The sequence below is a fragment of the Salmo salar genome, chromosome 15 (genome assembly GCF_965601325.2).
Source record: "Salmo salar chromosome 15, fSalSal1, whole genome shotgun sequence".
Lineage (NCBI taxonomy): Eukaryota > Metazoa > Chordata > Actinopteri > Salmoniformes > Salmonidae > Salmo > Salmo salar.
Window position 1 is genome coordinate 77,410,101 of NC_138305.1, and position 11,813 is coordinate 77,421,913.

An 11,813-nucleotide genomic window follows, 5' to 3' on the forward strand; every position below is an offset into this window, starting at 1 on the left:
ATTTGGGACGAGCCAGGTCTTCTTTTTTACTGTCAAACTGTGCAACTCAGAGGATTGTAACATATAAATGTGGTTCCTCAGAACTTAGACACTTCCAGGGAAATTCTCCGTCACACAACAGCCCAAAAAATTACGACCCCATTGACTGCTGTCATGACCGTCGACCCATGGCCCTTATAGGCAACCGTCCAAATAGTAAACTGACAACACTGTACGTTCGTCATTACAGCACACTGTCTGGGAGTAAGAGTGAACACATAGCACGTGGCGTTCAGGAGAGATGTTACTGGTGAGGAAATGCAGATCGTGTGTGATACACAACCAAAAAGATAACAAAATGATGCCTTCGTACAAACATTGGTTGCTTTATTGCACAAGAACGATGTTATGAGACTACACAAAACAAAGTTATTTGGCAGAACTCAGACTTCCCATTGACTAGTCTATCATTGTAAGACTTTGCTGCCACAGGTGGCGACCTGGGTGTTGTGCTTCCTGAAAAATTCCTCCACTTATAAATGTAACAACTTGAGAGAAACTCATTTTCAACATCTAGTAATAACTTATGTAGTATCATCTAACAAACATCTTGAAAACAAAACAATATTCAACCCTCAGTATAAATACTGTTCCAATTGGAGGGAGAATAGGATACAACTTGAACTTTTAACACAAGATTCAAAATTTGAAGAAAAAAAATGTGACTAATTGTTTCTCTAAAGGGAGAATTCAGACCAGAGTTACACACGCATGAATGGAACTTTATTCTGTTTTTAGGCACTTCTCTCTATGCGTATTCTGACCTTGAACTTGTGCTAGGGGAAATGCCAGTGCCAGCTAAGGTAAGCATTTAATGTGGCGATCAAAGAAATGAAGGTGTGGTGGAGGTGTGTCTTACAGGTACGCTGTGTTCTGAACTTGACTGAATTCTCTCATAAATCCACCACCGTTACTCACGAGGAAACTGTGATGGTCGAGCAACCTGTCAGTTCCAAGTGGAAAAGCTAATCATTCCCCCCCCGATAAAAATAACACCAATCTCCATGCGCGGTCATTTATACATTGATAAGAGCTAGGTAAATGAGTAATCCATTTGGATAAGGGGGATTGTAAATATTATTTAATTGCTTTAGATACATTTTACCTTATGATCACTGGATACAAAATGTGAAACCAGTCATATTTCAGCAAACTGAAAAGCATGTCAACTTGTCAGGTATTTCCACAATGAAGTATAAACAGCAGTGATGTTATTCAGAATTGTAATTGTAGGCCTATGGCTTCATCATTTGAGGGGCTGAAATTTGGAGATCCAAGCCGAGGCTGTAGCCTATGGTAACCTGTGCACACTGACAGTAATTCCGAACCTACCGAGATGATTTATGCACTCGAGAATGTTTCAATTATATGCCCTGACTTTTCAGTTTGTTTTGACAATTTCTATTGGATTAAATATTAGCCACCGTCAGTAATACCCACATAAATAACTATCACTTTAGTTAGTTCTCTTTAAATTTGTAGCCTACATTTTGCATCCTTCCATTACATGGTTAGTTTACCATGTCTTTCCTCTGTCACATAAGTGTGGTTGATCCAGTGGGTCACTAGCAATAGGCCCTGAATGCAATATACATTGCATTCGGAATGTTCAGACCCCTTCCCCTTCCAACAGCACAACAACCCTAAGCACACAGCCAAGACAACGCAGTATTTGTGTCTTTCATTGATTCATATTCTGAACTCGTCCTCTCAATATATTCTAATGAGTATGTCGAGAAAATTTGAATTAAAGGTGCAATATTTAGAAACCTCTCTGCCATTTTCTGGTTGCTAAAATTCAAAGTTTGCCTTATTTCAGATTGTGACAAAACAAGCAATGTTTGGTGTAGAGAATCATTGTACCATCTAAACCAGCTGTCAGCTGTTTGAATCTGGTGTACAAAACCGAAAGACGCAAAATCTAAACTTACGAACAGGAAGCATAGAAATGGCACACATAGAACTGCTTCTTAGAACTACTTTCAATGAGAATGACAGATCTATAAAACACATTTCTATGTGAATTTGGTCTGGTCGCCCCAAAAATTTACATATTGTAGCTTTAAAAGGGTACACCGTATTTAAATGAATCCTCAACAAGAAAATCTGTTGGCCAGCAAGTGGGAGGGTTTTCAGTATTTTAATTATATTTATTCAGTGAGTGCAAGGGAGCCACACCTGCAAAGCCCTTCAATTCTGAATACCAGCAACGGAGAAGTGCGTAAATCAAAACGTGTATAAAAAAGTCTGAATTGGGCCCTAAAAGAATAACTGCAACTCTAATAACTAATCTTCAAATTTGATAGCTGGGCAAGCTTGATCAAACAAACGCTGCTTTCACATCAGATATAATCAAACGAAAAGTAAAAAGTCCTTCTGAATTTTCGAATAAAATTATATAATTTAGATTTGAGTTACTTCTAACGTAAAATATTTTTGCCCATCATAAGATGATGGATCACAGGTCTTGGAAGATAAGGAGTGGAGAAGTTTATGGGTTCGAAAAAAATGTCTAATAATAATAATACTTTACCAGTTACAGAATGGATGTTCTAGCAGCGCTTAGAAATGAAAGTGTGTGGAATAATCGTTCATGGCATTCAACATCTGTGAGGGCCCTTAGAAATAATTGTTTCCCACTTTGGAGACAGTCAACTTGGAGAGCGCAGGTTGTTGAGGGCAGCCTCTCTCTCTCTCAGTTTGGCCCTGATACGGTTGATCCTCTCCTCACGGGCCGAATGCTCAAAGTCAAAACCATGGTGCTGTTTGGGGGTGGGGGCTAGAGCGGGTATGATTGGGCACTCCGCCGTCCAACTCTGAACACTGTCCCCCATGAAGTCAACTTGCATAACCGTATCACTGCTTTGGTCTGCATTCAGGGCCTCTGGTGGAGGTGAGCTGTCACTCAAAGCAACAGCCGTAACAGAGAGATCTTCCACCTCAGACTCATCCCCATTGGTGGCTTGGCCCTCTGCCCCACTCTTACCTTTGTCCTCAACTCGTCGTTGTTTGACACTACCCAAATTGTGACATCCCTCTTCCTCAGGCTCCTCCTCCTCCTGAGCATCATCATCTGTCTCACTGGTAATCCCATCTCTGCCCTGAAAGCCTTCGTTTGAGCAAGGGTGACGATTTGCTGTCTTTGGTAATGATTCTTGGGTCTCCTCATTCAAAGGCTTGTCTTCCTCTTGAGTCACCAACTCCATCTCCTGTTCAGGACATCTGCCAGGTGTCTCCTTCAACAACCTGTTGGCGTTCAATAACTTCCGTATGACTTGATCCTATGGTGGAAAAGAAAAAATAAGAAAATAGGTAGAGACAGGATTTAAAATTTTGACAGACCAGTTGTCTTGTTCTCTATGAGAGGAGATGTGAGAATTGTATAATTGTACATGTGTGTTAAAGGACAGCTCCCTGGAAACTCCACTAACAGACTAAAAAAACAACAACAAAAATAGCTATATTTGAAGTCTGATAAGTGACTACCTTTGTGGGGTTTATCATCAGCATATATTAATCTCAACCTAGCCTTTATAAACTACAGCACACATACCACAATGTGGAAATAGGTTGTCCATTTTCTAATTATTTATTTGCCAAGTTCTAAGATATTAATTGATCAGCAAAATAAATAATGCAGTGCCAAGGAGATTCATATCACATACACATCTGGTATTGACATGTTATGGCACAACTGAGACAATAGTACCCACTTGCTCTGTGTTATGATCCTCTTCCGCTGAGTGACCCTGTTCGGCAGTCTGTTGTGGCTCAATGTCCCCCTGGGGGATTCTGGACAACTTCACCTGGACTTGGTGGGTCAGGCCGAACCCCTGCAGCAATGCCCACTTCCCCTGGGGCTTTTTAGGAGACGGCTTTGGAGATGCGGGGCAGGACTGAGGTGGTAAGACAAGGTGGTGGTAAGACAAGGGGGTGGGGACGAGGTCAAAATACAGGAATTCAGCTTTCTGTAAAAATATACACCTCACAAGGACGTCTAATTTCAAGCAAGTTGATCATGTTGATATCACAAACAGTTTCAAGTCTCATTAACATACATAAGCAGACATTTCTCAAGAGCATGGGGTACAGTCAGGAGGGAGCAACAGTAAGGATAGCAGGAGATGGCAGGGGCTTACCTTCTTCTGGCTCTTCCTGGCAGGTGAGAGGAAGATCAGTTTTCGCTGTGTGATCTGAGGGGCCTTGGAAGACAACGAGTTATTCAGGTCAGGGCTGTGCTGCCTCTTTCCTCTGCCAGTCTTTGCTTTCTTGAGTGACAGGAAGATCCTCCCCTTGTGGATGATGATGGCATCCTGGTGGGGGACAGGGGGCAGGCCATGGGGGACGGGGGCAATACCCTGCTGGAAGTTCTGTCTGGAGGGCAAGAACTCCCTGAGGACATTGAAGGCCATGCTGCTGGAGGAGACGAATGGCATCAAGAAGGGACCCTGGACTGCCTTGGGTTCTGTGGTCACCAGTGAGGTCAGGTTCATCTTGGCTGTGTCCACTGTGGGGCTGGCCGATGAACAGCCTCTCTCTCGGATGACCACTGGCGAGATCCACGTGGCCGAAGGCGAGGACCCTGTCTTTGCACTGCCACCCCGAGAGCAGGGCACCCCCATCCTTCTCAAGATGGAGGTTGGCAGAGTCTGAATAGAGGTGATTTTCACCTCTGCCTCTTTGGGGATGTAGATCTCAAAGTTCTCCAGGATGTCCATGCCCCGCATCTTTCCACGTCTACAGCTGGCTGAAAGCTATAGCAAAGATGGTTTACACTTATGCTGCATATAGTAGAACATTGCATACAGTTATTGACAGTGCTCAACTTGGACTGAAATAGGTGCAAATATTATAACCCATAGTAGCCATGTGAAAATGTAATGAAGGGATTTGCTCCATTGTTTATGTTTTATGATCCACTATTTGATGGTATGCATATTCCTGGCTAGTTCCTGAGATTGACTTTACCATTAAAGGTGCAACATACAGAAACCGCTCCTCCATTTCATGGTTGCTAAAATTCTAAGTCTGTCTAATTTCAGTATATGTGACAAAACAAGCAATCATTGGACTATTAAACCACTGTGAAATATATTATCATTAACAAAAAAATAGTATTTTCAACTGTTTTTAGTTGGTGTACAAAACCAAATGTAAAATACACAAAAACTACAGTTTCGGGAAGCATAAGGACCTTTTCTTTCGTATCAGCAAAAAAAAAAAAAAAGTTTAAATTGATACATTCCTTGATAGGGTTAGTGTTCCTACATGGCCATATCTCCATGTTCCGGAACTTGTTTACGGAAGACAAGGGGTCCACCTGTGCTAATTAGCTATCTAGCATGTTCCAAACACCTGAATGTAAGTGTAACTCGGGAAGTGTAGAGAAGGTGTAGTTTAGTCAGATGGAGTTGTAACAGTGTAGGTTCCGTCCCTCTCTTCGCCCCAACCTGGGCTCGAACCAGGGACCCTTGCACACATCAACAACTGACACCTACAAATCAAATGTAATTTGTCTGATGCGCCGAATACAATAGGTGTAGACACTACAGTGAAATGCTTACAAGCCCTTAACCAACAACGCTGTTAAGAAAAATACCAAAAGAAAAATAAATAAACGTAACAAATAATTAAAGAGCAGCAGTAAAATAACAATAGCGAGGCTATATGCAGGGGGCACCACTTAGTCGAGGTACAACTTCATCAATCTATGTAAAACTGCTAAATCACTTTTTTATTTGAAGGATTCTTTCTCGCTGATGAAAGGGCCATATGTTTCGAAAGACGAATCACTGCGATGATTATTGACTTTTTATAAAGCGTTAAAACAGAGAGTCGGGATTGTAGTTCACACAGTAATAGTGGACGAAGTTAATGACTGAAAACTGTAGGGAGAAGGCAGAATGCCGCCTAGAGTTTGAGAGCTACACCTACCCTTAGCAGTTTTGCACAGATCCACATACTGTGTGCCTCCAGCTGACGAACTACACTTTCTCACCAGTTATGCTTACACACAGGGGTTCGGAGCACGTCAGATAACTAATTAGCACAGGTTGGCTGCTTATTTATTCTGTAAACAAGTGAAGTAACACGGAGATATGGCCATGTGTGAACACTAACCCTATAAAAAGGTGTAGTAAATGTAACCTTTTGTTTTTGAAAATAATTTCTCGCTGATATGAAACACACGTCCCGTATGTTTCCAAAAACGTACAATAAGCGATGCGTGTTAATTAATATATGCCGCGTTCACACTAATAAGCAAGTCGGACATTTCCGAGTTTCATAGTTCCAACTAGCTTGTGAACGCGGCATAAATGTACACGAATAAAAACGACTTGATAGTTGATGCACTGCAGCCAGCCCAGCTGTAGCTAGTTGACTCATTACGTAGCTAACTGTTAGCTATGCAAACAATTTATAATGCAACGCACCTGCTAACTACAGTAGTTAGCTAGGTGACAATAGAATAGACAGTAGTTTATAGTTGTTTTGCATATTACCTGAGCTTAGCGTGGACCCAATAAAAATGGTTAGCTAAGCAGAAGCCCGACTAAACTTGAAAAAACTAACAAGTACCTAACATGTTTCCAGCAGCTAACGATGTACTTCCGGGTCACGGATTTTTGCACTCCTTCAGAGTGCCGTCCTGTGTACTTTGTAAATTAACAATTACGGCGAAAAGTATGGAAAATGTGCACAGTGAATGATATATTGTATATATCGAACTGTATAAATCAAAATTGTTACAAACAAACCTGTGTGAAACTAGTTACGAACCACTTCCGGGTCACGTTTTTTAATGGTCTTCAAAAAAATAGTCACACATTGTATGGCAAACTGTAGGCCTACAGTATATTAATTATCAGTGGTGTGTATTCATGGATGCCAAGGGAAGCCAGGCTTCCCCACATTTTTTTGCTTTAGTCTCTCTGTGTTTCAGAATGTTTCTTCAATTTGCAAGAGGCTGAATGTATCTCACTGGAGAAAGCATCCAAGCGAGCGAAACAGTGCCCCTCTGTCTCAGTATGTGTGGTGTATCTATCTGATGCTGTCTGGTCAAAAAGAGTATGACAATGTTGCTGCCCGTAGCATTAAATACAAGGGAAGCCAGCAGAGAAGGTGCAATTGTGGCCCGCAATTCCTGCATGTGGGCGGAAGCCACTCCTCAGTAAAAGGCACATGACAGCCCGCTTGGAGTTTGCCAAAAGGCACCTAAAGACTCTCAGACCATGAGTAACAAGATTCTCTGGTCTGATGAAAAATTTAACTCTTTGGCCTGAATGCCAAGCGTCACATCTGAAGGAACCATGGCACCATCCCTATGGTGAAGCATGGTGGTGGCTGCATCATGCTGTGGTGATGTTTTTCAGTGGCAGGGACTGGGAGACTAGTCAGGGTCGAGGGAAAGATGAACAGAGCGAACTACAGAGAGATCCTTGATGAAAACCTGCTCTAGAGTGCTCAGGACCTCAGACTGGTGCACACAGTCAAGACAACGCAGGAGTGGCTTCGGGAAAAGTCTCTGAATGTCCTTGAGTGGCCCATCAGAGCCCGGACTTGAACTCGATCGAACATCTCGAGAGGCCTGAAAATAGCCGTGCAGCAACGCTCCCCATCCAACCTGCCAGAGCTTGAGAGGATCTGCAGAGAAGAATGGGAGAAACTCCCCTAATACAGGTGTGCCAAGCTTGTAGCATCATACACAAGAAGACTCGAGGCTGTAATCACTGCCAAAGGTGCTTCAAAGTACTGAGTAAAGGGTCTGAATACTTATGTAAATGTAATATTTCAGTTTTTTATTTTTAATAAAAGTGTTCAGCATATGTGGGAACTCCTTCAAGACTGTTGGAAAAGCATTACTCATGAAGCTGGTTGAGAGAATGCCAAGAGTGTGCAAAGCTGGCATCAAGGCAAAGGGTGGCTACTTTGAAGAATCTCAAATATAAAATATATTTTGATTTGTCTAACGCTTTTTTGTTACTACAGGATTCCATATGTGTTATTTCATAGTTTTGATGTCTTCACTATTTTTCTACAATGTAGAAAATAGTGAAAATAAAGACTAAAACTTTTTACCAGTGGTCCCAAAATCGACCCTTTTGGTACACCTTTATGCACTTCAAGAAATTCTGATTTAACCCCATCCATCACGATAGCCTGAGTTCTGTTACTAAGATAATCATGAAACCAAGAACAGGCTCAGAGCTCAGGCCTATCTAGGACAACTTATTCAATAAAATAGTATGATCAACATTATCAAAAGCTTTTGACATGTACACAAACAAAGCATCACATTTTATTTTAGTGTCTAAAGTATTGACAAGATCATGAACAACTAAAGTGGTGGTTGTAATAGTACTATGCCCAGGCTTAAACCCTGATTGATTTATATTCAAAATACATTTCTCAGATTAAAAAAGAGCAAAGCTGTACATTTACCAAGGATTCAAGAATCTTAGCTAGACAAGGAAGTCTTGAAATGGGGTGATCATGTTTAAGATCACTACTATCCCCACCTGTATGGAGTGGCAGCACAAAAGCCTATTTCCCTAATGTTGGAATATTTCCTGATAACAATGTTAAATAAAACATGTGAATTATTGAGCCAACAATGATGGGCGCTACACACTTAAGCAGACCAGGATGCAATTGGTCGGCCCCTGTGGATTTCTTGTTGTCGATTGCTAGCAAAGCATCCAGGACTTCCTTTTCTGTAAATAGCCTAAAAGAAAAGCTTAAAACTCACTGATCAGTGACGTTTAAGATGAGGGAGGCCAATTTTTTTTATGAGCATGGCCTTATTTCTATTTTAGCATATTGGGTGACTGTCATTCATATTCCATTCACCCAGCTCAATGTAACTGCGATGGGTTTAAGCTACTACATGATACTCTCGAATAACTTAATTATAGGCTACCCCGGCTTTCTCTGTTTCCTATTTCTATCATGTTAAATATTAGCCACTATCAGTATCGACCTTCAGTAGGCCTAATAACCACACATATTCAACCGCCAATTTAGCGTTAATTCCCTTCGGTTGGTATAGCCTACATTATCATTCCATTAAATTATACTGCTCAAAAAAATAAAGGGAACACTTAAACAACACATCCTAGATCTGAATGAAAGAAATACTCTTATTAAATACTTTTTTCTTTACATAGTTGAATGTGCTGACAACAAAATCACACAAAAATAATCAATGGAAATCCAATTTATCAACCCATGGAGGTCTGGATTTGGAGTCACACTCAAAATTAAAGTGGAAAACCACACTACAGGCTGATCCAACTTTGATGTAATGTCATTAAAACAAGTCAAAATGAGGCTCAGTAGTGTGTGTGGCCTCCACGTGCCTGTATGACCTCCCTACAATGCCTGGGCATGCTCCTGATGAGGTGGCGGATGGTCTCCTGAGGGATCTCCTCTCAGACCTGGACTAACGCATCCGCCAACTCCTGGACAGTCTGTGGTGCAATGTGGCGTTGGTGGATGGAGCGAGACATGATGTCCGAGATGTGCTCAATTGGATTCAGGTCTGGGGAACGGGCGGGCCAGTCCATAGCATCAATGCCTTCCTCTTGCAGGAACTGCTGACACACTCCAGCCACATGAGGTCTAGCATTGTCTTGCATTAGGAGGAACCCAGGGCCAACCGCACCAGCTTATGGTCTCACAAGGGGTCTGAGGATCTCATCTCGGTACCTAATGGCAGTCAGGCTACCTCTGGCGAGCACATGGAGGGCTGTGCGGCCCCCCAAAGAAATGCCACCCCACGCCATGACTGACCCACCGCCAAACCGGTCATGCTGGAGGATGTTGCAGGCAGCAGAACGTTCTCCACGGCGTCTCCAGACTCTGTCACGTCTGTCACGTGCTCAGTGTGAACCTGCTTTCATCTGTGAAGAGCACAGGGCGCCAGTGGCAAATTTGCCAATCTTGGTGTTCTCTGGCAAATGCCAAACGTCCTGCACGGTGTTGGGCTGTAAGCACAACCCCCACCTGTGGACGTCGGGCCCTCATACCACCCTCATGGAGTCTGTTTCTGACCGTTTGAGCAGACACATGCACATTTGTGGCCTGCTGGAAGTCATTTTGCAGGGCTCTGGCAGTGCTTCTCCTGCTCCTCCTTGCACAAAGGCGGAGGTAGCGGTCCTGCTGCTGGGTTGTTGCCCTCCTACGGCCTCCTCCACGTCTCCTGATGTACTGGCCTGTCTCCTGGTAGTGCCTCCATGCTCTGGACACTACGCTGACAGACACAGCAAACCTTCTTGCCACAGATCGCATTGATGTGCCATCCTTGATGAGCTGCACTACCTGAGCCACTTGTGTGGGTTGTAGACTCCGTCTCATGCTACCACTAGAGTGACAGCACCGCCAGCATTCAAAAGTGACCAAAACATCAGCCAGGAAGCATAGGAATTGAGAAGTGGTCTGTGCTCCCCACCTGCAGAACCACTCCTTTATTGGGGGTGTCTTGCTAATTGCCTATAATTTCCACCTGTTGTCTATTCCATTTCCACAACAGCATGTGAAATGTATTGTCAATCAGTGTGGCTTCCTAAGTGGACAGTTTGATTTCACAGAAGTGTGATTGACTTGGAGTTACATTGTGTTGTTTAAGTGTTCCATTGATTTTTTTGAGCAGTGTACATTGTTTAATTTACATTCATTTGCTTCCTCTGTAAATGCTGTCACGGCCATGTGGTTGCTGCTGAGGATCATTAGTAACAGTTAATATAAAAATGTAGGCTAATTAAATCGTTATGGAGCGCAGCGCAGACCAAGCCATAAGTTTTAAAAAGACGCATGGCGCAATACTTGGCTGTCATCACACAGTTCCATGGTTACTGCAGGCAATAGACGAGGGTATAGCCTACTATTGTACACTATTCTCCCTATTATAATTTTATGTACACTAACCTTCCAACATTACCATGGGTTGAAGAACTGAATGTGGCAATGTTCATAATGAATCAAACCACCGTTTTCTTTCCTGGTCTTTGTGGTTGAATCTGTGTTTGTAATTCACTGTTCGACTGAGGGACCTTACAGACAATTTTCTGTGTGGGGTACAGAGATGAGGTACTCATTCAAAAATCATGTTAAACACTATTATTCACACAGCGTGAGTCCTTGCAACTTATGTTAAGCAAATGTTTACTCCTGAACTTATTTAGGCTTGCCATAACAAAGGGGTTGAATACTTATTGACTCAAGACATTTCAGCTTTCCATGTAGTTGTAAAAATTTATAAAAAACAGCTGTTTAACTACCCCCCCCCCCCCCCCCCCTTCAATTGGTTGAAATGTAAAAGGTTAAGGGTTATTGTTAAAGGGTGTGGGAGTATCACTGACTTTTCACTGCAGTCACTGTGGTGGTAACTTCCTGTCTCCACTAGGAGGGCTGTTTTCAGAGCCAGTGAAAATGTACAGTATAGTCACAGTCATGAGACAGATATTTCACTGGATGAATAAATGTGAAGTATCCGGTTGGCGTTTCCATACACTATCAAATATGGTGGTGAGAAGAAGCCCAGTGGCCGGCTTGATGGAGCGAGATGGATTCTGGCCCAGATTCTACTTTTCTTATTGATTAAAAATTTGATCTCAATAAAGTTTTCTGTTTCCAAAACTATAATCTGTTATGAACAGAGTGGACTTAGTTTTGTAGACTTTACCCTTTGCCAATGTTTCAAAAAAGCATTGTTTAGAAGGAGTACAAGGGCGTATTGAGTTACTGCAGGGTAGGCGTTCCCTAACGGAAATATG

The 11,813-nt window shown here is 42.4% G+C and overlaps 1 protein-coding gene across 1 annotated transcript; it reads right to left on the minus strand.

Moving 5' to 3' along the window:
- Nucleotides 1-349: 349 nt before the first annotated feature.
- On the minus strand, nt 350-6,671 carry si:dkeyp-110g5.4 (uncharacterized). Its single transcript, XM_014146079.3, has 4 exons — nt 6,543-6,671; nt 4,179-4,793; nt 3,753-3,935; nt 350-3,320 (listed from the first exon to the last, which is right to left on the minus strand). The coding sequence occupies exons 2-4, from the start codon at nt 4,764-4,766 to the stop codon at nt 2,691-2,693; spliced, it is 1,401 nt and encodes a 466-aa protein (XP_014001554.1). The 5' UTR covers nt 4,767-4,793; nt 6,543-6,671; the 3' UTR covers nt 350-2,690.
- Between the last annotated feature and the right edge of the window lie 5,142 nt (nt 6,672-11,813).